We start from the raw sequence: 27,370 nt of genomic DNA, 5'->3' as shown, positions 1-27,370 counted from the left end.
GAATAACAGCAAATAGCCAGTAAGACATCTCCAAATCAATGGATGCCAGAACTAGACACAGAAAAGTTGGGGGATGTCCTGTGTGCTGTGAATATATGTTTCTGTTATTGGCTGATGAATAAAGCTGTTTTGGCCAATGAACAGGCAGGATTTAGCCAGGCAGGAAATCCAAACAGGGATAAAGGTAGTAGGCAGGGTTGAGGAAAGGCCATGTAACTACCGGGAAGGTAGGACGCCCGGGCATTCTCCATAAGACCATGTGGAGAAATATAGATTAATATTTATGGGTTAATATTTAAGAGAGAGCTAGCCAGTAAGAAGCCTAAAGCCATCAGCCAAACAGTTTATACTCAATATAAGCCTCTGTGTGTACATTTGGGACTAAATGGCTGTGGCACCAGGCAGGACAGAAACTTCCATCCACACAGAAATGCAAAGAACAAGAATGAAAAAACATGACAACCCAACTCATCTAAACAGCAAAGCAACAATAACAAAGCAACTCTCCCAGCCTGGTGGTGCATACTTTTCATCTCAGCGATTGGCCAAGCTTTCATAATTAATAACAAGTCTCTATATCATTATCTGGGAGCTGGTTGGTGGGACAGGGAAAGACTTGCCACAGAGTCCCAGGCCAGTCAGGATATATAATGAGACCCTCTCTCCAAACAACTCAACAACTGGATTCAAAGCTACTGAAATAGGTAAAATGCTGGGTGATTTCAGAAGTTTACCAGTAAAAATAAGCCCTCAAAAACAGACGCCAACAAAAGGACATGGAGAGGAAAGTCAGCTGCACACATATGTTTAGCAAAATAGATGAGAAAAATCAACAATATGGCTTTTAAAAAAATCAACTACTTGGAAGTACAATTCAGCAAAAAAACTGAGATTTGGGGGGAAATGACACAAGTAGAAATGTTGTAAATGAAAAAATAAATCATACAATCAAAACGCAAAACAAAGGCAACCTGGTGGAAGTAGAAATACCACAATATTTCCCCCCACTTTTCGGTAGGGCTCAGTGGGAACTTAGTGTTATTGTTTTGTTTAAAAAGAAGAAAAGAGAAATGCTGAGACATACATATTGACTATAAGTTTATTATAAGGCCTGGCAGAATGGGGAGACTAAGAAGAGGAACAGGGTAAATGGCTGACCGACTGGCCGGTGGCCATAGAGAGACAGAGCGGGGGAAACAGAGAGAGGGGAACAGAGCGCCCAGAGAGCGGGACAGAGAAACAGAGAGCGTAAATGGGCAGGTGCCTATCTTTTAAAGGGTTCCTCTGCACCTCCATGCAGACTTAGTTCCCATGGAACCTTGGGTTGACCAGGGTTCTGCCTGAGTGGATTCCACCAGGTAACAGGGGCAGGCCAGCATAATGCCTGAACCTTTCACTTAGGGGCCTGTGGGTAGGTGTGCACTAGGAAGGAGACCATGTGAGGAGTGAGGAAAGTGTGTCGCAAAGCAGGTGACTTTCCTGACTACTGGACCTTTGCTGTGTCTTGTCATCTTTTAAAAATTAATTTTTATTTAAATTAAAATCTTATTTTAATACCAATCCCAGTTCCTTCTCCCTCCCGGCTTCCCATTTCCCCCTCCAACTCCCCATCCCAATCCCCAAGTCTGTCACATCATTTGGGGTAGGACCTCGGCCCTCCTGCGTGTATCTAGGGTGAGAGAGTCTCCCTCCACAGGGATTATCATCCCTTTTATAACGTGGCAGAGTACAGCCTTCTCTGAGTCCTGCTCAGGTATGCGCTGTTCCTCCCCTGAGAAGTCTGTGGAATGGAATGGATGTGTCAGGTCCTCGAGAACCTTCACAGTTCTTTACAAGCCTAATAAAGCTCATTCAACTCCTACCCAATGCCCCTAGGAACTGACAGCAAAGGGGAAGCAAGGAAGGGTTAGGGGCGTGGCTGTGGCAATAGAAAGGGCAAATGGTGGAGTGAGGGGCGGTCCGGGAGGCGGGGCCGACAGGAAGGCGGGGCATCCGAAAGGCGGGGCGATCCGAAAGGCGGGGCGATCCGGAAGGCGGGGCGACTCAAGACTCGTGCTGAACATGGCCACGCTGCGCCGGCTTTTCGCCGCTCCGCGGCACTTAATGGTCTGTGAGAAATCCAACTTCGGCCACGAAAAGTCTCGTCACAAACAACACGTGGAGACTCATTATCACAATTACAGGGTGAGTCAGGTCCACCCGGCCTTCTTTGGTTTAGGGTAGAGCCTCTCTGGGTTTCCCTCGGCGGGACCTCCTCGTCTTGAGGGGGCGGACAGAGTCTGTCGCCAAGCATGCTGGGGACTGTAGTCTCTTTAGTTTGCCGAGCGCCTTTCTTGGAGGCGTGTAGGACTGCAACTCCCAGCATGAGCTGGGACGCAGGGTGGTGCTCCGCCTTTAAGGAACAGCGCAGTGTTGTGTTGGTTTTCTGAGTTTGGCTGGTAATTGCTGGGTTCAGAACTGGTTCTCCCACTGTCCGCGGTAGCCAGGTGAAGGGTTGAGCAGGCCCCGAGGAGTTAGGAGTATGACATGTAGCTGCCTTTTGCCCTAAATTTAGGTTTGGTCTCTCCGTAGCTCCGTTTATGCCTCTTTCCAAAATACTACCGGGTTTGACTGACAAATAAGGAACTCCAAAAAACTCGCCTGAAGACGATAAGGGCTTACGCTTTTTACACCTTAAATATCGGCTTGATAACGTTTCTCAGAAACATTAACCGGCGTCCTTGTTTCTCAGGCGCAGGCTGGTTGTTGGAGCTTTGCGAGACGGACTTTAGATGTGCCCTTGGGGATCATTTGAGATCCGCGCGGATTTTACTTCTCCACTTGGTTGAAATCTCTGACTGTTACTTAACGTTTGTCTACAAAAATGGGAGCATCCAGGAGCACTTCTGTTTCTATGTCTCTAAACACCTTATGCTCCCAGGAACAGTTCCTTTGGTTTTCTGTGACTCCAGAGTAAACAAATCAAGGCATGGTGAATTACACTGTACTTCCTTGAATATAAAGTGTGAAGGACATAACATGTGCTCCTCATGTGCAAAAGATAAAATTTAAGCAAGACTTCCATTACATTTCTATTTAGTCACTCGCCGCACATTGCAATGTAGAAATGAGAAACTTGGAGTAATCAAATATGTTTGCCTGAGATTGATAGATTAAAAAATCTGTTCCGGGTTGGGTGGTGGTGGTATACACCTTTAATCCCAGCACTCCAGAAGCAGAGGGGCCAGCCTCGTCTACAAAGCCGATTCCAGGACAAGCTCCAAAGCTATACAGAGAAGCCCTGTCTCAAAACACCAAATGAAAAAAAAAAAAAGATTTGTTCCTAGCAGGGCAGAGGTGGTACACACCTTTAATCCCAGACAGAGGCAGGTAGATCTCTGAGTTCAAGGAGAAAAAAAAAAATTTTTTAAGATTTATTTAATTATTATGTACAGTGTTCTGCCTGCATGTATGTCTGCAGGCCAGAAGAAGGCACCAGATTTCATTACAGATAGCTGTGAGCCACCATGTGGTTGCTGAAAATTGAATTCAGGACCTTTGGAAGAGCAGGCAGTGCTCTTAACCACTGAGCCATCTCTCCAGCCCCAGGAAAAAAAAAATTTAAAAGACTTTTGCCTGTGTTTGTATGTTCCAGTAAAACCTGTGAAGGAATAGCTAGCAATTTTCATATTTCACTCCTAAAAACATGATGTTAATAAAAGAATGACTTTGCTTGTACTTTTATATTCCAACAGGTTTCATTTCTTATTCCTGAATGTGGGCTGCTACCAAAAGAACTGAAAAGCCTGGCCATGGAATTTGGGCCCTATTACTCTGTGAAGAATTTACCTCTTCATGAACTAGTTACACATGAGTTCATCCACACATTTGTAAAGAAAGGTAAGAAAAGGCACTCAGGGATCTAAGATATAGATAAAAACTACTTCACTTCTACTACTAATACTACAGCTATTAAAGAATTAGGAAGAATGTAAACATCTTATGACAGTTCAACAATATAAAGGAACTCGAATTTAATTATCAGGACTTTTTTTCAGATACCTCATTAATGAATCCTAATTTCATTCCACCGGAGTAAAATAATTGAATTACTTAACTTACTTGGAAATCATGTTATGCCCAGAAAAGAGTCCATTTTGGTAAACTGCTGATCCATGATTCTTGTTGGGTGGAATACTTTCTAAATACCTATCTAATCACGTTGGCTGGAGTAGTCAAGTCCACCATTCCTGCTGAGTTTTTACTTGCTTTTTTAAATTGATTATTGAAAGAAAATACTCACATTGCCTTCTGTAATAATTGTGGATCTGTATATTCCTCTTTGCAGTCTGTCAAGTTTTCCTTCATACATTTTGAAGCTCTCTTATTTGATGTATACATGTTTAGGGCTGCTGACTAACTGGCTCCTTTATCATGCCATGCCCTTTATCTCTGTGATACTAACAAAATTAATCCAGTGTTGTCTGGCTAGTCTTAGTATGGCATATAAAAAAACTTTACTGAATTTTAACCAGTTGAGACCATGTATTCAAAGTGTGTTTTGTGTTTATTTTACTTCATTTTAATTGATAGTAAAAGTTACATTTATGTATACATAAAAGAAAAGGCACTCAGTGTCTCATATGAAAAAGGCAAGATGAAGAGCTATGGGAAAGACCATAGTAAAATACTGAAGTTCTTCACTTGTTTTCAAAAGGTCCTGCAGAGGATAGACCATGTATGTGGTTAGCTGCATGTATCACTTCTCCATCTGTCCATAGTGTTCAGTCTCCTCTTTCCTGTGTCCTCTTCAGGTGATGGCTAAGTATCTTACCAAATTTGATTAGCCTTTGCAACAACTCAGTGAAGAAAGTCGAATCCATACTTAGCAGATGAGGAAAAATTAAGTAGCTTGATTATTAACTTAGTTGAGTAGTTTCTGAATATTAACTTAGGACTTTGCCTCAAAGATTTGTCCTCTTGCCTATTCTACTGTGCATCTTTCTTTCTGCTAGAATCCCCAAGATTCTAGGTTTTCTTCTGAGTCATTCTCAGGCTGTTGATGGTAAACTTGCCCAAGAAGACCCTGAATGGGTCCTGAGTAGGGGACTGTACTAGCTGGAACTTAGTATGTGTGTGTTCTAACTTATCCCTGGCGTGTATTGTGTTTATTGAGTGAGTTAGGGTAGTGCTGGGCACTGACTATTACCTACCTGGAAAATTTGTTGTCATGTGAAAATAATTCATAAACAAACATTGTACAGGGTTGCATTAATTCTTTTTCTTGACTTTCTCTTTACAGGTTCATTCTCTGCACTAACATACAATACAAATATTGATGAAGATAATACTGCTGCCCTTCTACCAAATGGTGACAATATTCATTTTTCCCCTTCCTTTTCAATTATAAAAGAGAGTTAAAAGAAGAAGAAGAAAGAAAACTCTAGGGAGTAGAGAGATGACTTAGCAGTTAAGAGCATTGGCTGCTCTTCCAAAGGACCAGAGTTCAGTTCCCATACCCACTTGGTAGCTCACAACTGCCTGTTTGTAGTTCCAGTCCCAGGGAATCCATTGTCCTTGTCTGGCCTCCACAGGCACCAGGCATACACATGATATACAGAAATACATGCTGGCAAGACACTCATGCACATAAAAATGTAAAGAGTCAAATCATACTGCTCTAAACAGAGTAAAATGAAGTTCCTCCTTGAGCTCTAGACTTCCTTCTTAGATGGAGCAGTTTGATGTTTTCCAGGATTTTCTAAGAATTGATAAGCATAAAAATTTTAACATTGGGCAGGGCTTTGGTGGCTCACGCCTTTAATCCCAGCACTTGGGAAGCAGAGGCAGGCAGATCTCTGTGAGTTCGAGGCCAGCCTGGTCTACAGAGCAAGTTCCAGGACAACCTCCAAAGCAATACAGAGAAACTCTGTCTTGAAAAAACAAACAAACAAACAAACAAACAAACAAAATTAACATTGGCATTGGTTATATTCCATTGTTTCTCAGTCTTATTTCCCAGGTTGTATGGAATAGACATGTTCCTTCATGAGTGCAAATAGTTGTGACTTAGAACATTTTGTTTTGTTTTGAGATGGGATCTTGCCATTTAACTCAGATTGGCCTCAGATTTTCATTCCCCCTGCCTTAGCTTCCCAAGAACTGGGATTACAAATGCGAACCAGCACATCTCTACCAGGCTCTAACAGTTTTTAAATATCCCGGAGAAATGGTTCAGCAACTAAGAGTCTTTACTGCCATTGCAGAAGACCCAGGTTCAGTTCCCAGTACCCACATGATAACTCACAACTCAAGTTCCAGGAGTCCTGATAACCCTCTTCTGATCTCCACAGGCTCTTTGGTGTACTTACATAGGCCCAGGCACACAAATACACATAACATTAAATTAAATTTAAGGGAGTTATTTGAAGTGATGTACAGACCAGAGTTTGATGGTTTCTTCCTTACTATAATTATAATTATTTCTAGCTTTACTACTGTAATACCTACAGATGTATATATGATAGATAATGTCACCAAGCATGGTGTCTCAGTATCTGTAATCCCTGTATTTGGAAGGCTGAGGCAGGGTGATTGCCACCAGTTTGATGCCAGCCTCAGCTATATAGCAAGTTTCAGGCTGGTCAAGTACATGGCACATAATATCAATGTGTTATAAATAAGTTCTTCATTTGTACTTATACTGCTGCTTCACTGCCCAGTTGTATACCTTCCTTAGAGAATATCAGCCATATTTTAACATCTCTCTTATGAGAGCTATTATTTGATTTATAGGGAAGTTAATTTTATCACTAAACAAAGATACTTATGAAGAAACTGGACTTCAAGGTCATCCATCTCGGTATTCTGGCAGAAAACCTATGAAGTTTAGTAAGTATTATATGTGCTCTACTGGCATCTAGCAAGTCAGTTTTCTTGTAATGAAATGTAAATGTTTGCCACAGCTCTGATCTGTGTTCTCTTTCTTGCCTTTGAAATCCTGACTCAAGGAGCTGTTGGTTGTGCTTCCCAGGGGATTAGTTGGTGCTGTTCAATTGTTTCTCTTAGCTGCACACTGTATTTAATAAGGGTTGTAGAACTGAACTAGTCCCTTGCATGCAGTGGAGAGCAGTAACTTAGTGTGCTTAGCCCTCAGTTTCTTTATGATTCCTAGTAGGAATTCACTCACAAGTGAAGAGGTGGTTTTGATTAACACTGGTGTAGACATCAGTAGCCAAGGCTACCAAATGCACAGTAGACTGTAGTTGATCTCCTGAAGACCTCTGCCCTTGATCTTTGACCTAGGAAGATTTAAAGTATTTAACACAACTGTAGTAACACACTGAGGAATATGTTTTTGATGGAAGAAAAGGGTGAAGAACAAAATCTGTACTATTAATTGATTAATTAACCCGTACTATTAATAAACTTAACAAAAATGCAGATGTTTTTCTACAGTGTAAGCCATGTATAATTTGAATGAAAGATGTATTCCTTTTTCTACTTTAAGTTATTTCCATTGATTTAATGGACGTTAACCTGGATTCTAAGAAGTATGAAAGAATAACTTGGTCCTTCAAAGAAAAGAAACCTTTGAAGTTTGATTTTCTTTTGGCTTGGTATCAGACAGGTATGAAGTATAAATTTTATAATGGTACAATGATTTTGAAATTTTGTTGGAGAGGTGTAATGGGGGGTTGAGTTGTGGTGTATCACTGTGGTTAAAGGATGTTGTTTACATAGGTGTGTGGGCATTGTGAAGGAGTTGTGCCAGCTTTCCAGATGTCTGCAGCACCTGAGGTCAATGGAACCTAGTTCTGAAGCAATCTGCCCCAGTGTCCTTGGGTTTTCTGCAGAGGCAGAGAGCCTCACAGTAGCTTCAGAACAGCTAACCTGTATCTACTCCCTTCTTTCCCTTCCATGTACACCAGACAGCCTTGGCTAGAATATTTTAAAGCAGCATGAGTTATAATTATATGTGTTTGATATGTTTATCATTATTGCAGGATAGTACCTCAGATGGTCTTTTAAATGTCAGATAGCATTTGTTGTGACTTTTAATTGATTAGAATACTGAATTAAGTGCCAGCTTTAATGTTCATCAGGTATATTAATCTGCTTACCACTTCCACATGTATTGCTCCCTTTAGAAGTGTATCTTTGGCACATTACCGTATTATAACAAATCAGATCATTGGGAGTTATGGTAGTGTAGTATTGCCTTTGGATGACAGGGAAACAGTTCATTTTGGAACTCTATCATTCTGCTCCTCATGGAAAGTTCCTGGACTCTGCTGGCCCCAGATTGCTCTTGAATGTCCAAATTTTCTAAAGTTTGATGCTTCTCCTCCTTCTGCAATAGTAAATATACAACAGGGGAAAGATATTTACTGATGTTTCTGCCATTTGGCAGCTTCTCTGAGCACTGTCCATGCAGTGAGTTTGATGTAGCTACTAATTCCAGAGAAACTAAGAATGACCTGAGAGTTTGCCATCTTCTATCCAGCAAAGTCAGCCACATGTGTCATGGGTCAAAGACAAAGGATTTGATTAATCACAGTGGTTGCAGTTGACCAGTCTAGATGCCCTGCTGGAAAGCTGATAGTTTCACTCTCAGGATAAGCCGAGGACCTGAAAACCTGGAGCCTGAAATACAGGAGCAGGAAAAGCTGGGTGTCTCAGCTCCAGGAGACAGAGTGAATTTACCTTGTCTCTGCCTCCTTGTTCTATCTGGGCCCTAGCTGTTGGACTAACAATACACATGTCTACCACCCTAAGAGTGGGGCTTTCCTACTCAGTCCATGAACTCACATGCCAGTCTCCTTATGAAACATCCTCACAATCACACCTAGAAATGGGCTTTACCACTAATCCAGTTTGACACCTAGAGTTAATTCACACATAAAAGAATCGGCATTTGTGTAAGTTCACCAAATCCTGGTTGGCATGGAGTGTCACAAAGTTGGTCAGAGAATGCTGGCACGTGCAGTGGGTTACATTACAGACAGGGGCATAGAACCCAAGCGACCCAGTCGTTTTATAGGAGGAGTAAGTCTATCTGCTCTGCTCTGCCCACAGACGGGGAAGGGTCATTATTTCTATCTACTGGACAGTAAGCCACCTGCCCTGTGCTTTGGTAGGGAATGGGAAAGGTGTTGCAGATGGTGATGCATACCTCTAAAGGGAAGGATCATGCGTTTGAGGCCAGCTACATACGTACTGAGGCCCTGTCTCAAAAACACACAGAAAAAGAAAATGTAGTTGGATCAAGACTCAATCGAGTTGTAACAATGTTGTCTCGACCTTATTTGGTGTGTTTTAAGGTACAGAAGAATCAACAATAATGTCATACTTTTCCAAATACCAAATTGAAGAGCATCAGCCAGATGTGGAACTGAGCACAGTGAGAGAGCTGCAGTGCCCAGTGCTGCAGAATGACTCCCTCGAAGGAGAGCCTGAGGAGGCCTGCACTGCCCTGGAGCACTTTGACTGGCTTGGCGCTGTCTTCTGCCATACGGGCCTGTGCGTATATGAGCTCTTCGCTTTGTTGTTTGTCTTCAATAAGAGTTCAATACTTTGGGTGTGGTTATATAATGATTGTAAATATGTTTTCTTTCCTTTTTATGGCAGTGATAACCAGCCTTATAATTTTATATCAACCTACCGCTGTCCCCAGCCAAGCATAGTGGCAGCCCAAGCTTCTCTGTGTACAATCAAGGGTTTCATTCTGCCAGAGAAGATACACGTCCTTCTGGAACAGCTGTGGTGAGAACCCTTCTTGTCTGTGTCTCTCATTTGTTGGTGCTCCATTGGAGTGTTAAGGAGTTTTGTTAGTGTGGTACAAGGCAGGACGCCTCATACACAATTATCCCTTTTTCCATAACTTGGACTCAAAATATAGTAACATTTTAAATTTTGCAAGTATTCATTAAAAACAACAACATCAGGAAACCTTATTTTTTTTAAGATTTATTTTATTTATGTGCTCCTGTTGTGGGAGTGCCAGTGGAGGCCAGAAGAGGGCTTCTGATTTCCTGGGGCTGGAGTTACAGACAGTTGTGAGTTTGCCTATGTGGGTGCTGGGAAGCAAACTTGGAAGGAAGTGCTTTTAACTACTGGGCCATCTCTCTGGCCCTGGCATGTTATTCTATTTGGAGAAAATGCTATTTGGAAGTACTTAACTCTTGTGGAAAGAGAAAGTAGAGCCTCAGTAGGTTTCTTGAAAAAAAGCTGCTCATTTTCTTGGTTATGTTTTGAGCCATATATACATATACTACTTGAAAATATTTCAGTATTTTGTGGGACAAATTATGATCTGTGTTAAGTTAAAGAATTCTGCAAATCTTTCATTCAGAATTAGGTAAGAATCTGGCATGATGACTCACACCTTTAGTCCCAGCACTTGGGACACTGAGGTAGGCGAGATCTAAGTTGGAGGCCAGCCTAGTCTGCATTGTGAGTTTTAGGACACCTTGGGCTACATAGAGAGACCTAGGTGGTTTTTTTTTGTTTGTTTGTTTTTTTGCTTTTTTTTTCTTTCCATGCTGGGAATCAAACTCAAGGCCTTGAACACAGCGTTAAAGCACTAAGTCCCCACCCCAGCAAGAATGTCACTCTTCATGGGAGAGAGGTCATTGAAATAGCTCAGTGGGTAAAGATACGTGAACCAAAACTGACAACCTAGGTTTGATTCTCAGGATCCACAAAGGACCTCAAAGTTGTCTTCTGACCCCCCCCCCCCACAGGCATACAGACATTTAAACATAAACAAACAAAAACCCACCTTAATAGGAGGGAAACTGTTATGTAATTTGGATGGGGTAGAGGTTGTTCTCTTGGTCTTAACTGATTTTCCAGGCTGTATGAACTGCTGAAGTTGTTTTCTGAGTGTTATGTTAGTTAATCTTGATGGAATTCATAATATACCACCAAGTGTATAATTCACATAGCCTAGATTTTATGAATCAAAATTGAGTCTCGGCTTAACTAGAACATCAGAAATACCCCCTAATCCAGGATAATTTCTTTAATGTGGATATTCCTGACCTCTTATTATGAGAATTTCCTTCTTTTTCAGTCACTACTTTGATGAACCAAAGTTAGCCCCATGGCTCACCTTGTCAGTTCAAGGCTTTGCAGACAGCCCTGTTTCATGGAGAGAGAATGAACATGGCTTCCAAAAAGGAGGAGAGCACTTATACAACTTTGTGATTTTTAATAATCAGGACTATTGGCTTCAGATGGCTGTTGGGGCAAATGATGACTGTCCACCATAAGAAAATGCAAAATATAAAACTGTTTGTTTGTTTGTTTGTTTGTTGTCATATTTTCTCATTGTGAAAGAGTTATGTGTCACCCAGCCTTGTCATGATGATTTACTTCTCAGATTAGCATTTGCTTGCTGTCTGCTCTGCAATGGCTCCTGGGCACTGGCTGCCTGTCCAGTGAATAGAGCACAAGGTGTTGCTTACTGCAGAGTGGGGTAAGCTGGAAGATAGGGACCAGCAGGATTGGGTCACTTGGTGAGATTTTTAGGTAAAAAAGGATTCCTTATTCTTGGCAGGTCCTGTTGCTGTAATGAGTGCTACTCACATATAAATTGATCTAGTTTGATTTTCTGTTGATCAGAAGCAACTTTTGGAAGGAAAGAACAGGTTACTATCATTAAGGGAAGTTGAAGCAGGAACTTTAGAGACAGAAACTGAAGCAGAGACCATGGAGAAATGCTACTTTCTTGCTTGCTCACCTAGCTTTCTTGTTTAGCCATATATATATAGTTTAGGGGCCCACCACCCCACTCCCAAATAAATATAGAGACTCTTACTTAGCTTTAGCTTGACTTGTTTCTAGCCAGCTTTTCTTTCTTTCTTTTTTTTTTCTTTTTAAATTAGAACCAAGCTTCTTTTACAAGTCAATCTAAGTTCCCTCTTCCCTCCTCCCCTGTCCCCACCAACCCCCTATCCCACCCTCTTTATGCTCCCCAGGGAGGTTGAGGCCTTCCATGGGGGAATCTTCAAAGTGTGTCTAGGCTGAGAGAGTATCCCCCTATGTGGAATGGGCTCCCAAAGTCCATTCGTATACTAGGGATAAATACTGATCCACTGTCAGAGGCCTGATAGATTGCCCAGGCCTCCTAACTGACACCCATGATCAGGGGGTCTGGGTTGGTCCTATTCTGGTTTCCCAGCTATCTGTCTGGGGTCCATGACTCCCCCTTGTTCAGGTCAGCTGTTTCTGTGGGTTTCTTCAGCATGGTGTTGACCCCATTGCTCATCACTCCTCTAATGTGGGAAATTACCAATACAGAGCCAGATAGAAATACAAGGGATTTTAGTAGGGAAAAAGCCTTACTTACAGAGCGACCTAGCCAGCTGGTGCGGCAGCAGTCTGTACAGCAAGCCGAAAGCAAAACCGAAATCAGCCACCTGAACACCTCTCACTCTATGTCACCCTGACCACGCTCTCACGCACACCTGTAGCCAGCCCCTAAGCAGGTGTAGCTACAGGTTCTCCTACACTCCTCCCTCTCTGCAACTGGATTACAGTTCAGTGTTTAGCTGTGGGTGTTTGCTTCTGCTTCGATCAGCTACTAGATGAAGGCTCTAGGATGGCATATAATGTAGTCTTCAATCTCATTATCAGGGGAGGACGTTTAAGGTAGCCTCTCCACTATTGCTTAGTTTGTTAGTTGGGGTCAACCTTGTAGATCTCTGGACATTTCCCTAGTGCCAGATTTCTCTTTAAACCTATAATGGCTCCCTCTATTATGGTATCTCTTTTTTTTTTTCTTTTCCCCTGAGACAGGGTTTCTCTGTGTAGCTTTGGAGCCTATCCTGGCACTCGCTCTGGAGACCAGGCTGGCCTTGAACTCACAGAGGTATCTCTTTTCTTGCTCTCCTCTATTCTTCCCATGACTCGATCTTCCTGCTCCTTCATGTCTCCTCTCCCTTCCTCTTCTCCCCTTCTCTTTCTCCTAACGCCCTCTCCCTCCTCCCATGTTCCCAATAGCTTAGGAGATCTTGTCCCTTTCCCCTTCTCCCGGGGACCATATATGTCTTTCTTTGGGTCCTTTTGTTTCCTAGCTTCTCTGGTGGTATGGATTGTAGGCTGGCAATTCTTTGTACTATGTCTAAAATCCATATATGAGTGAGTACATACCATGTTTGTCTTTTTGTGACTTGGTTACCTCACTCAGGATGGTTTCTTCTGGTTCCATCCATTTGCCTTCGAATTTCAAGATTCCATTGTTTTCTTCTGCTGAGTGTGTAAATGTACCATATTTTCTCCATCCATTCTTCAGTTGAGGGTCAATTAGGTTGCTTCCAGGTTCTGGCTATTACAAATAATACTTAGCCAGCTTTTCTTAACTTAAATTATCCTGTTTACCTTTTGCTTCTGAGCTTTTACCTTTCTCTATTCTACATACCTTTCTTCTTACTCCATAGCTGTCTGGGGGGCTGGCCCTTGGCATCCTCCTCTCCTCCTTTTCTTGCTCCTCCCTCTTCCCTCTTCTATTTATTTTCTCTGCCCACCAGTCCCACCTATTTCTCTCTCCTGCCTAGCTATTGGCTCTTTATTAGATCAATCAGGTGTTTTAGACAGGCAGTATAACATAGCTTTACAGAGTTAAACAAATGCAACATAAAAGAATGCAACATAGCTGGTAGTGATGGAGCATGCCTTTAATCCCAGCACTTCGGGAGGCAGAGGCAGGTGGATCTCTGTGAGTTCGAGGCCAGCCTGGTCTACAAAGCTACACAGAGAAAGCCCGTGTTGAAAAGCAAAACAAAAAGAATGCAACACATCTTTGCACCATTAAATAAATATTCCACAGCATAAAAGATGTAAGACATCTTTAACTAGTATTCCACTACAGCCCAGGCCTCCATGCTCAGGAGTGGCACTTCCCACTGTGGGCTGGGCCCTCTTCCATCTTCCAGCAATCAAGAAAATATCCCATAAACATACTCATGGGCCAGACTGATGGAGGTATAAGCTTATACCTGACAGTCACTGTGGGGCTGGCAGAAAAAAGGGAATGGGCTTCTCTCTTTGAGGGGAGGACATTTGGGAGGATAGTTACCCCTACTTCACAAGCTCATTAGTTCAATCTGATAGGACTGTCATGACTGAAGGCACAGCAAGAATGTAGGAAGGGCTGAGATGCGGAGTGAAGGACCTTCCTCCTGTGGAGAAAAGCCACCAGGGAACTTCTACATAGGACTACTTTGTCCACCCTCCAGCCCACACTCTGGGTCCTTGGTGTACAAGTTTGGGAAGGCATTTCTCAGTAGGACACCATCTCCCCAGCCTGAGCTTAGGGGCCACCTTCCTCTAAGGGTGAATGGAGAGTGTGTATCAGAACAATGCATTACTTACGGGAACTAATGATGACCCTATTTACAGAACTGAGCATTTTGTGCACTGTCTTTTAGGACAGGGCTGCTCAAGGGTTGAATTAACATAGGAGACAACACAAGGGCATGGATCTTTGAGGTGTGGTTCAATGAGCACCACCAAAGCAATGCCTACCATAGGTGTGTGGATGATAGTCTAAATGCTTGCCTGCTGGAGTTAATTCCTCCCTCCCCTCCCCCTTTCTGCTTTTCTGAGTATCATAAAGGTTTATTTAGCAAAAAGTTTCTTATGAAAATGTACGTGACCCAGTTATAACACCCCAGTCAAACAGTCCTTTGGGGAAGGATGTGAACTCCTGCTGAGCAGCCATTGTTTAGACTCTTTCCAAGGCTTTTACCATGATGCTGCTGTTTCCTCGTATGACCACCATGCCGATGTTATTCTGTGGCCCACTAGTTGCCGTCTATCTCCACACATTCATCAATCACAAGATTCATGAAGGGATCAAAGCCCCGTAGTATTCCTTGTACATGTCTGCCACCATTTAACTTCAATGATAACTTCTTGTCCATACATTTTTTCAGTTCGGGAGGGTGAGCCTTGCTCATGGCGACTTTTCTGGCAGGCTCAGCACGATGAAAGGAGCAGTCAGCCTCAAACACATGCGCTGCAGGCTGGACACTAATGCCTCGCCTGCTGGAGTTTCTAATTGAGCTTATGGATCTTTGCCTACAAGTTCCCCCCCCCCCTTTAGTCTCATGTCTCATGAATCCATCCATTTGACTGAACTTACTGTTTTCTGTCTCCATTAAAATCCACATTGAGCTGTGGTAGGGGGTAGAAGGAGAAAATGACCACAGCAAGCTGAGTGAGTGTGACTACTGAAATCCACCCCAGCCATGTAAAGGCCATCTGCAAGGGACACCTCTAATAAAACAGCTAAGTGAGGACATTCAGACATGGGGTCATTATTCCATTGACACTGTACACTCTGAGGGAAAACCAGGTTTGGAGGTGGGGTGGTCGTCCTGCCTACCTTCTTTGCTTCCATTAGCTAAGGACGAAAGCTAGGGCTCTTTCCCTTGATTGAGGAAGAATTCACACCAGGCTTTCATTTCTGATCACAGCTGGCAGCCTGGAGACAGCATACTCTGCAAAGCCAGTGACTCTGGGCTCTTAGGCCTTAATGCCTAATGCAGTCATCTGGGTGAGAAGCTAGGATGCAGGGCTGTCTCAGATATGTGAACAGCCAAGATTTGTCCTGTGCATCTTAGGCCTCTGACAGGTTTGCATCTCTTTGTGCCTGTGAGAAAGTTTTGAGCATATAATGCCTTTTGAACTTCCAGAATGTTCTCCTTTCTCTCAATTGGTAAACTTTGCCCCATCCATTCAAAATTTCTCAGAAGAAAAGCAAAGCCAATACATTTGATTGAGTAATAACAATGGCTGACATTTCTGGGCAGTCATTGAGTATTCAGGCAAGCTAAGCTTTATAAACAACATTCCACCAGTTAATGTCCATGAAAGTCCCTTGGAACAGATGTGACTCAATTTCACAGATAGACCCCACTATGGCCCACAGGGTAAAGTAGGCAGCCAAGCCAGAACTTCTCATTATGTTTCATTCTATACCTGAAGATTTAAAAATTAAAGTTTTTATCTTTCATAAATGTCTTTATCCATTACCAAAATGAAAGTGAAATATGAAAACAACTTGTTACAGTTATTCATTATTAGACGACAAATTTTCCCCCAAATTTAATCACTTAACAATTTGCTATTTTCCATGATATTGCTTATTGATAAGAAAGAAGGTGGTTCTCTCTGACACTATGGTGGTTGGCTGGAAGGTCTTAAGTGACCTCACTCGCACACTTAGAGGTTGGTTCTGGTGGCAGGTTTGGTGGTCATTTGGGACTATTGACCAGAGGCTTCAGTGCTCTTCTATGTGGGCTTCTTTGTAGCTGTTTGGGCTTTCTTACAACACAGTGGGTGCTAGTAAGGAACATTCCAGAAAGGTAAAGCCTATTGTGAAAGTGCTCAAGGATCCAGTTGGAATATTCTTATGATTCACTGACCAAAGTTACTCTCATGGCCAAGGGCTGAATTGACAGATTGTGAATCTTGGGAAGTGGTTCACTGAGCACCACCAGAGCAACAGTTTACCACAGGCAGTATGGATGAGATTCTACATGGCTGAGAAACATCCTTCTTTTCCTCTTAGACTCACCGGTTGCACTTTCAAATTGTGCTTATGAATTTTTGCCTAATATTTTCCTTTTCTCCCCAGACAGTCTCATGTTTCCCAGGCTGCCCTTGAGCTTCCTATGTTGCTGAGTTCTGATCCTCTTGCCTCTGCCTCCTAAGGCCTGGGACTATATGTATGTTCCACCATTCTGGTTTTTATGCAGTGCTGGTGATGGGAGCCAGAGCTTCCTGAATGCTAGGTAAACATTTGATCAACTCAGCTGCATTTCTAGGTCGTGCATATACAACATTTGAAACTTGGGTGATATTCAGAATGCTGAACTGATCAGAAAGTGGCTTGCTCATTTGTAAATTTAATGTTCTCTGCTTTCAGTTTAATAAGAAAGATGGATAGCTGCTCTGGTTAGTCTCAACAGTCAACTTGACATGGCCTAGAGTCATCTGAAGGAGTCCCAATTGAGAAATTGCCTAAATCAGATTGATCTATGGCCATGTCTGTGAGGGACTATCTTGATTGATGACTGATGTCAATGGCTCAGCTCACTGTTTGCAGCATCAGGCCCATAGCGGGTGACACTATTAGAAGGTATGGCCTTGTTGGAGAAAGTGTGTCACTGTACAATTGGGCTTTGAGGTCTCACATATGCTCAAGCTATGCCCAAGGTGGAACTCAGTTCACTTCCTGTCACCTGCGGATCAAGATGGAGAACTCTCAGCTCCTTCTCCAGCACCATGTCTGCCTGCACGCTGCCATGCTTCTCACCATGATGATATGGGCTAAACCTCTGAAACTGTAAGCCAGCCCCAATTAAAGGCTTCCTTTACAAGAGTTGCCTTGGCCATGATGTCTCTTTACAGCAACAGAACACCGACTAAGACGTTGTCTTAAGTCGCTTTTTGTCAGAGTGTTTTAATTGCAGCAACAGAATGAAACTAGAATAGTGACTATCCACTGAAGTTAGCCTGCTGGAGAGGACAATCAGAATGTCAGCATGCCCCTGGGGTTTCCACCTCATCACCAGGCTAAAAGGTCTGTCTCTCTGTGGCCTCTTCTTCCTGCCCTGTCATTCACTGACTCCAGACAAGCAACTTAAAGTTCTCTCTCAGACACTTGCTGTCCTTCCTGAGGAACATCCTTGCTCTCCTTCCATGGCCTGCAGGTGGCACATACACTTGACCTTGGCCACTCTTTGGGAGTCAGCACTGGGGTCAGCCTTCGGGGGGACTCTTCTCAGGGGCCCTTGATAAGGTAGGTGCCCCCCATGGGGGGGGTCTTGGCTCCACACATCCTAAGGTCTCCATGTTGCACAGCTTCCACTCTGCATGAAATGGTCAGTTCTGAGACTGTATCCTTTCCATTCTAGAGTTAAGACTTCCCTGCAGGCTGGAGCCACAGTTTGACAATCCTTTTTCCTCCTTTTTTTTTTTTCTTGTTTAATTGTGGTAAACTTATAAAATGGACCACAATAACTTTATTTGGCATAGAACCCAGTGGTATTATTCACATTTACAGTTGTACAACCACTGCCACTTCTAGAAGTTTCCTAATCCCAGGCAGAAAGTCCATCCCTAGTACATAGTATCTCTGTGTTTCGCCTTGTCCCCAGGCTCTGGATACCTCGGTTCTACTTCCTGTGTCTATGAGTTTGCTTGTTGTATAAGTGAGATGATGCAGCACTTGTCTTCTGGGGACTGACGAATTCTCAGTACCATGTCCTCAAAGTTCATGTGTGATTTCAGCCTGTGTCAGAATCCCCATCGTTTTAAAGAAATATCTATTAATACATCTCACATTACCACCCTTCTTCTTGTCAATCTTTGTATTTCCAGGCCCTAGAAAGTGTCAGTCACTGGTGGATGTCACGGTTTGAATGTGAGATGTCCCCCATAGGCACCTGCATTTGAACACTTGGCATGGTGATGCTATTTTGGGAAATTGTGGAACTTTAGGACACAGAGCCTCTTGCAGCTTGTCCCCATTTCCTCTTCACTCTGGGATTCTTTTTTTTTAAGATTTATTTATTTATTATGTATATAACATTCTGCCTCCATATATGCTTGCACGCCAGAAAAGGGCACCATATCTCATTACAGATGGTTGTGAGCCACCATGTGGTTGCTGGGAATTGAACTCAGGACCTCTGGAAGAACAGTCAGTGCTTTAACCTCTGAGCCATCTCTCCAGCCCCACTCTGGGCTTCTTTACTGCAGATGCAGTATGACCAGCCAGAGCCCTCCCCCTGCACCAGTGCCTTCCCTATCATGGTGGAATGTATCCCCTAGAACTATAAGCCAGAAGAACCCTTTCCTTCCTTAAACTTTTTCTTGTCATGTATTTAGTCACAGCAATGAGAAAAGTTTATACGATGGATGAAGGAATGAGTGAGTGATGTACAAAAGCTGAGAGTGCCTGAACTAGGTAAGGTCGACTACTGTTTATGATGTGTTAAAGCCACTGGAGATCAAAATAGCAAAGCAGCCACACTAGTTATCTCTAGGCGGTGGTGGTGGTACATACACACCTTTAATCCCACTACTTGGGAGGTAGAGGCAGACAGATCTCTGTTAGTTCCAGGCCACACTGACTTTAAGAAATTGATCCAGTCCTAAAGAAACAGCTCACACAAAGGTATCTCAGCACCTGGGATCATACCCCTTTAACCCCAGCATTAGGGAGGTAAGACAGGAACAGGATCTCAGAACTGGCCTTCAGTCTGAGAGTTGGTCTTTAGCCATGTTGAGGAGAGCATAGCAGTGTGAGTGAATCTGAGAAGCAGTGAAGTCAGGAGCAGTTTGAGGATCACTCCTTTGGTCTGAGGTAGAGTGAGAGCTAGTGGCCGGCTGCTTTGCTTCTCTGATCTTCAGCTTGAAGCTTGAATCACAGTATCAGTCTCTGGGTCTTTTATTTATCGTGCTACAGTTGATCCAGTTGCCTAAATTACCAACATAAATGCTCAGAGACCCATGTTCAGGTTTCATTTTTCATAAGTGAGAAAATAAACATTTTTTCTCCGATGTTATCAGAAGCATAAATGAATTCCCCATAGTGAAATATGATCTCAAAACCAAAACAAAATGTCTGCATTTCCCCCAAGGCTGTGCTTCAGTCCACTTTGGGGAAACTGGGCAGAAGATGTTTCCAGTCTACAGTAACTCATTGCATGTTGTTGTTTGTTTTGTATTTTTTTTACAAATGTCTCTTCAGGTTCTTTACCAAAGTTACAAACAGTTTATTATAGAGACAGAAAGGCCCAAAAGAAAAGGCTCAAAAGTAAGAATCAAAACCAATGTTAAAAATAAGCTGTGTCCTGCTCTAAGCTACTCTGCTGTATGTGAAATCGTGGCTGTGCTTTGCCTTGAGAGATATTTTACAAGGAGCCTTTTTACTCCATTGAGGAAAGGGAATGGGTGTAGGCCCTGGGTAGAGCCACAAACCACACCATCAGCCAAAAATTTCACTTGTTAGCACAGACTGATAGTTAACACTCCTGGAAGCAGAAAGGCTTCTGGGTGAATTGAGATTATAGGGACACATGGGTGTCAAAATCATATCAGAGAAACCAGGGCCAAGAACTTAACAGACACCAGACAGACAGGAAGGGTGATGGACACCTGACCCTGTGGTGGCGATGCTCCCACCTGTCTTTCACCTCTTGTGTACATCAGAGACTGGAGAGCAGAGGACTGCCAACTGTCCCCGAAGCCTCCCCTTATCTTCTTTACCCTTTTTTTGGCGCAGCTTGGGACTACCTGCCTGTCTAACTTTTTACCCATCTCGACCTGGACCTGACCTCACCATTTCCTGCTCTTGTAGCCTAGTTCAACTTTTCACCTTGAAGCTTCATCCCACAGCTGTGCTCTCAAACTGACTCCAGCAGCTGTTCCCTGACACTAGTCTCCTTGTTATCTTACCTGTGCAGATTCTCTCAGCCCACTTCTGAAACCTTTTCCTCTGATACAGTCACTTTAACTTCCATTTGTCCTGTAAAGCCCATATATACACAGGGATATATTTACTGTGTACTGTGTGCTCTGAGAGTTAATAATTGAGAATTAAAGAACCTGAGTTTACCTCAGCCAGACAACCAGGGTAGGTGTGATTATCTGCCTCATGGCTGCCGCTGACCCCCAGGGGCCAGTAGATGCTGACATTGTGGAAAGACATAAATGTGTTTATGTTTCTGTGTACACACAGCCTTACCCTACTCTCTAACAATCAGACCCTTCACTGTGTGGAGACTGACCCAGTGACTTGTACTGTCCTATGGAGATCATTAAAGCCTAACCTTATGAATCCTGATGTCTTCATTGGCCATTCTTAGGCGAGGTAAAGAGTGTCTAAAATCTACCTCCTGACTCAATACAAATAGCTCAGGAAGCAAGCCAAGGAGCCTCTCTTGTTTGTTTTGTTTTTGTTTTTCAAGACAGGGTTTCTCTGCAGCTTTGGAGCCTGTCCTGAAACTCACTCTGTAGATCAGGCTGGTTTCAAACTCAGAGATCCACCTGTGTCTGCCTCCTGAATGCTGCGATTAAAGTTGTGTGCCACCTTGGCCCGGCTAGGAAACTTCTCTTAACTGCTATAAAAGACCCCATTTCTCCATCAGGGGCACAATTCTTTGTCTGAGAATTCACTTGCTGTGTTTCTATCCTTTATGAAAACCTCAATCCTGATTTGGGGAGAACACTTTTGTCTTGGGCTCATCATTCCTAGTGTAACAGGTATTGCTATTCTTTTCTGCTGTTTAGGTTTGAGTTTTTTAGTGCTTTATACTAAACACCCATCAGCTGAGATGTTCACAAGTAGTCTCTATGGGTTTGTAAGGTGTCTCTTTGCTGCACAGAAGTTTTTGAGTTTGGTGTTTTAGCTTCTGTCTGCGCTTTGAGATCATATCCAAGAAGTCGTTTCCAAGACCCCTGCCACTGAATTTGCCCCTATGTTTTCTATGGTTTTATAACCTCGGGTCTCATGTCAATGCCTTCAATCCACTTGAGTTGATTTTTCTGTATGGTATGGTGGAGTTTGAATCTCATCCTTTTGCATGTGGATATCCTGTTTTCCCAGAATGCTTTACTGAGGATTCCTTTCCCTTTGTGTATCTCAGCATCATTGTGAAGAGTCAACAGATTATAAGTGCTTGGGTTTATTCTTGACCCTGTTCCATGTCATTGATCTTCCAAACTGTCTTATGTTAGTAATGTGACATTCTCATAACTGGAGGCTTATGATAGATTTGGAAATCAAAGAGTGTGATCTTCCAGGTAGTGGTAGAGCATGCCTTTAATCCCAGCACTTGGGAGGAAGAGGCAGGTGGATCTCAGAGTTAAAAGCCAGCCTGGTCTACAGAGTGATTTCCAGGACAGTCAGGGCTACACAGAGAAACCCTGTCTCAAGCAACAACAACAACAACAACAACAAAAACCAAACCAAACCAAAAGTGTTGTCCTTCTGGTTTCATTCTTTGCCTGTTTCGTGGGGTTCTGTTGTTATTGTTATTGTTATTGTTGTGTTGTTGTTGTTGTTGTGTGTGTGGTTTCTTTAAAATGGGAGGATTGTTTTCTTTATTCTTGTTGGATTGTATTTGTGTTTGGATTGGGATTATAATAATTTATAGATAGTTTTGGATTCTAAGAACATTTTTATCAATATAAATTCTTCCAGTCTATGCATATAGAGTATTTTACCATTTGTTTGTGTCTTCTTCAATTCTCCCTCTACCCTTAAAACAAACAGGTTTATTGTGTGTACTTCAAAGGGCAATGTGCAGGGCAGAACAAGACTACTGCCCACATCACTCTTTGGATTCCTCTGAGTAGTTCTTTCACCGCCTTAGTTAAATTTATTCCTAAATATTTTAATTTTGTAGCTATTGTGAAAAAATAAAAATAGTCTTCATCACTTTTGGGGAGGATAGTTTACTGTTTATATGGAGAAATGCAACTGAATTTTCATGTTAGTTTTATATCCTGCAGCTTTCCTGGATTTGCTTATTAGTTCTAACAGTTCTAATGTGTTTCAGGCACTCCATATGTAAGGCCATGTTTGTAGACAGAGGCTCTTGGCATCTTCGCTTGTGGTTTATATACTTACTTGTGTTTCTTTCTCTTGCCTGGTTACTCTGCTTATGGCTGCCACTGCTGCACTGAGCAGAAGTGGGGAGATGAGCACCCTTGTTTTGTTCCTGATAATAGAGAAAAGTTTAATCTTTCACCATCATTTATGATTTTGGTACCTATTTGTACCATTATTAGGGTTAAGCCAGGGGCTCCTGGGGCCACACTCACCTGTAGCAGCCAGTCTCTCTCTCTCTCTCTCTCTCTCTCTCTCTCTCTCTCTCTCTCTCTCTCTCTCTCTCTCTCTCACAGCTGCTGTGAAGGAACCACACTGTACTGTGAATCTGTAGTCTTTACTTCCCCAGAGGGAGTCTGTTGAACACAGACTAGAGGCCACCAGAGGCATATTCTGTGTGATGGTCACATGTTAACTAAAGGGCTGACACTTTCCCTCTCCTCTGCCCACTGGGAATCAAACACAACCTGACTGGAAGCTACTCATCAACTACATGACATGAAACACCCACCTCTGAAACCACGAAGAAGGGACCTCCTAACCGTGTGTGCTTGAGCTCTCCACAGGAACCCTGATACATTGTCTTATTCACCAAAGCTGTCTTCTTTGGTATCGTGAATCCTGGAGCTCATGTCACTACTAGACTCCAGGAAATCTGACATTTTTGCCGAGTGAACAACTGCTTGTTTCTCTACTGTGAGACTGAGAAGGAATTATTTCTCACACAGCACATTTGCTCTCAGTCTAAAGGTTATAGATTTCTTGCAGGGGCTGATTGGGGACTCTGGGTCCCGTGGGCCAGAGAGAAACATGAAACAGTGGCAGGAAGCCCTGATTCTAGGTCTGCGCACAGCCTTCAGATCTTTAAACCCTTCAATCTGGAATTCCCTCTTGAGCTGGGCAAGGTAGCACGCCTTTAATCCCAGCACTCCCGAGGTGGAGACAGGTGGATCTCTGTGAGTTTGAGGCCAGCCTGGTCTACAGAGTGAGTTCCAGGACAGCCACACACACAAAAGGCTGTCTTGAAAAAACAAAAAACAAAACAGAAGACACAATTCTGTTAGATTAAGGGTAAATACTTTTAACCCCGTGTCTTGGGTTCATCATTGCTGGTATAACAGATGTTCCATGTCACTGACTGATGCAGGGGTGGAAGATGGGAGGAGAAAGGTGCTTACAGGAGAGCACACATCTGGGTGAAAGCATGCTGAGGGCAAGCTGGCCTTTGACATGCACCATCTGCAGGGCAGTAGCAGAACCACATGGCATGGTGGACAGAGAAAAGCAGGGCTTTTCCTGGATCACATCCTGATGGAAAATTGTCATACCAGCTTTGCCAAGGGACACAGGAAGGTGCCAGCTCTAGGGCTTCCTGGAATCCCACAAGAGTGCATTGCTGGATCCCTTCACTTCCTACAAAGGCCGTTCCAAATGTCACCAAATGCCAGCCTTAGCAACAGGCAGCCAGGGGTGTAGGTTCAGGGTTCAGGGCAGTACGTGGGAAAAGAGCTCACATTTCTCCAGGCTTTCTTTAGAAGTGCAGGGAGGAAGCATGGCACACTGGTGCAGATGGGAGGCTGAAGCGGATGATGAGGAGTTCAAGGTCATTCTCAGATACACAGCGAGTTCCAGGATCGTCTAAGATACATGAGACCTTGTATCAAAACAAATTAAGCAAAATGGATGGAGGAGTAGGTGCCTTGTAAAATATCTACATGTCTCAATTTAATTTATGGATTAAAAAAAAGAAAAACCTTTCACAAAGCTCTGCTTCTCAAAAGGAAGCAAGATTGCTTGCACCACAATGAGTATCTCAGAGTACTTCCTTTTCCCATTCAGCCCAGGAGCTGAAAAAGAAGTGAGCGAATTTGCCTTGTTTCTTCTTTTTGAAGGACAGCAGATGCAAGTTGCTACTTGGCGTAAACGCCAAACCTAGTGATGAAATAACGAAACCATGTGCAGCTGGCAGACAAATGAATTGGTTTCCTGGCATCCACTCTTCAGCCAGAAAGGTGAGCTGGGATGACCTATTCCCTCTCTAGGACCTGACAGTAACCCCGAACGAACTCTTGGACACAGCCACTTGGTCCATGGTATCAAGAAGACCACACTTTAAAAGAAGTCCAGATCTCATATGAAAAGAAGCGGGTGGGGCTAGGCTGAACAGGGGGCTCTGCCAGAGAGCGAAAGCATTCATTCAAATATCTGATTTGTATCCAAATTCATTCCATCAAAGACCTGACTCCCGCAAGAGTTTGCCAACCAGCTGGAGGCACAGACATTTCTGGTGCCTGTCAAGTGGCCTCAACTTCCCATGCCACCAGAGCCAAAAGCCATAATTGGCTCTGAGGGTTGGGTGTCAGGTTACTGGTCTCAGGATAACACGTGGTCCAGTTCCACTGAAACTGGAGCTGCCCCAAGGCTGCTTTCTGCTGGCTCTGGGCCTGCACTTCCTCAGTCACAGCCAGATGGGGCCTGAGGCTGTGAACTGGACTGGAGCTGGGGATTCTGAAGAACTGGGATCCAGTTGCCTCACTCATCAACACTTCCACCCTGTCATCCTCCCTGTGCCTCTCCTGGCTGTCTGCTGCTCTTTTAGTGTCCTTCAGTGGCAGATTTTCTAGTGTTCCTGCCAGAACCCAAGACAGCCACTGAATAAAAAGCTGCCATGAGCAAATCCATTCTGGCTTGCAACTGTTGTTTTCATTCAGAAATTTTCTAGAATCTTAGCTCCCTTTCAATATCCCCATTAAGTAGTCTTTGCTAGGCTCTTGGACCTCTGAGGCAAGCATGTTGGAATGACTTTAGGCCACTTCCCCACTTGGAAGCACAAAATAGGGGGACCTGAAGGTGGAAGATGGAGTGTTGGTGGCTTCTTCAGGGGAAGGGCAAACACAGGATTATATACTGCCCTACCCTTAGCTATGTGTCTGTGACACAGACATCATCTGTGAAAAGGCAAAGTAGGAACATAAGCAAAACAGTGACACACACTAATCCTACCCAAATGCCTGGCTCGCTGTGGGCCCTGTGTCAGCTGAATAGAACTGCTGGTTGAAACCATTGCCTCACTGGTGTGCAAACTCCTTCACTTTGTTCTGCTTTGAAAGGGTCAAGTTCCTTGTACTGCAGAGCCTGCTCTGGGCAGGACTCCTCTTGATAGGTTACAGACACACACATACACACACACACACACACACACACACACACACACACACACACACATATTCACTCACCCCATACACCATTTTGTTAAGAACATTAGAAACATTTTGTCTCCAGGATTCAAAAACCCACATCAAAGAGGGTAAACATTCTGTGGAAGCTTTTCTTTTTCTCTTTTTATTTATTTATTTTTTGAGATATGATCTTTCTATTACATAGCTTTGCTGTCCTGGAACTCACTGTGTAGATCAGGGTGGCCTTGAACTCAACAGAGATCCACCTACCTTTGCCTTTAATTAAAGGTGTGCAATACCTTTTTAAAACTATTTGCTTCTGTTAAATCATGGTAAAACACACAGCAAGAAATTTATAATCTTACCAGCTTTAAGCATGTAGTTTGCAAGACTAGATATAGTCACAGGGCTGGAGGTGGAGCTCAGGGGTAGAGCACTTGCCTGGCATGTTCAAGGCTCTGGGTTCATCCTTAGGACCACAGAACTGCACAGAGAAGTCTAGTGAAAAACAAAGAAACAAACAAGTGTATATTTGTATGTATGTATATATGTATGTATATGTATGTGCACATGTTTCCAAGGTTGTACAGACATTGCCACCACCTCTAGAACTTTCTAGTCTTCCCAACCTAACCCCTGTATCTATTAACATTGGCACCAGATCCCCAAACCCCCATACCCAATGGCAATGACGGAACAGTCCTGGTCTCTGTAAACATGACTCTTGCATACCTCATGAAGTAGAAGGCATAGTTGCCTTTTTTTTTATTTAGAAAATATTTTACAAATAAAGAGGTAATAATTTCTTGACTTGAAGAATTGACATTTTGGTTAACGGAGTCAGACACAGAAGCTCCTGGTGCCTCCCCCATGACCATGATCAGCTTTTTGGGGGCAGGGGTTCTGAGCAGGTCACCACTCCTGGATGCAAGGTGGAAGATTCCAGCCAACAGGGCCTCCCCTAGGCTTGGGACAGACAAGGGCTCCATCCCTGACTTCCTCACCTTTTCTTCCCTCAAGCCTTGCTTCTCTCACCTCTGAGGAAAGTTTTTGTTTCTATCAGAGGTAGTTGGTCTGGTGAGGACTCATATTTTCTGATTCTTCCCTTTGCACCAGTTAGCCAACTGCATCAGATTGTGAATCTGAGTTCCCACCAGTGGGATGAGGTGTAGTCACAGGTGAAAAAGGAAAGCTATCTTGGCCAAGTGTGCATGCTGTCCTTTTTTTTTCAACATATTGCCGTGCCAAGCTACTTTCCCTTTGTTCTCGTGTTCCTTTGTGTGACACTGAAGACTTTTTCTTTGTTTCTAGCTTTTGACTTGTTCAGCTCTCTCTGATGTTTGGAGTTACCTTCTCCACCCAACTCTTGCCCATTACCCAGCCTGAGTCCCTCCTCTCTCCCTCCCTTTACCTGTCTGTAATCAAATCTACAGGCCAGTTACTGATTAAGACTAGTGTACTCTTCAATTTAGGCTTCATAGAGCTCATTGTCTTTTTATGGTCATAACACAAGTGCCACTAAGAAGCACGAAGGAAGTTTATTCATTGCATGGGAGCCAGTCTGCTGGAACCTTTGAAC

At 43.3% G+C, this 27,370-nt stretch overlaps 1 protein-coding gene and 1 pseudogene across 1 annotated transcript; one reads left to right on the top strand and one right to left on the bottom strand.

The window, feature by feature from the left end:
- The first annotated feature begins 2,023 nt into the window (after positions 1-2,023).
- Positions 2,024-11,291, top strand: Rpp40 (ribonuclease P/MRP subunit p40). The gene is made up of 8 exons (XM_027410357.2): positions 2,024-2,184; positions 3,735-3,879; positions 5,282-5,350; positions 6,775-6,870; positions 7,490-7,609; positions 9,303-9,501; positions 9,610-9,744; positions 11,057-11,291. Exons 1-8 carry the CDS (start codon positions 2,062-2,064, stop codon positions 11,253-11,255), a joined length of 1,086 nt encoding a protein of 361 aa, XP_027266158.1. The 5' UTR covers positions 2,024-2,061; the 3' UTR covers positions 11,256-11,291.
- Positions 11,292-14,667: 3,376 nt separating this feature from the next.
- On the bottom strand, positions 14,668-15,050 carry LOC118238437 (annotated as a pseudogene).
- Positions 15,051-27,370: the final 12,320 nt, after the last annotated feature.

The sequence above is a fragment of the Cricetulus griseus genome, chromosome 3 (assembly GCF_003668045.3).
Source record: "Cricetulus griseus strain 17A/GY chromosome 3, alternate assembly CriGri-PICRH-1.0, whole genome shotgun sequence".
Lineage (NCBI taxonomy): Eukaryota > Metazoa > Chordata > Mammalia > Rodentia > Cricetidae > Cricetulus > Cricetulus griseus.
The sequence above is the reverse complement of the archived record's forward strand: the minus strand, read 5'-3'. Positions and strand labels throughout refer to the sequence as shown.

What these genes read in the sequence shown, in the direction of transcription:
- Rpp40 (XM_027410357.2), top strand. Translation starts at nt 2,062, where the DNA reads ATGGCCACGCTGCGCCGGCTTTTCGCCGCTCCGCGGCACTTAATGGTC. An exon ending in CCACACATTTGTAAAGAAAG is followed by an intron (nt 3,880 to 5,281) that starts GTAAGAAAAGGC and finishes TTCTCTTTACAG; the next exon opens with GTTCATTCTCTGCACTAACA. An exon ending in CAGAAAACCTATGAAGTTTA is followed by an intron (nt 6,871 to 7,489) that starts GTAAGTATTATA and finishes TTCTACTTTAAG; the next exon opens with TTATTTCCATTGATTTAATG.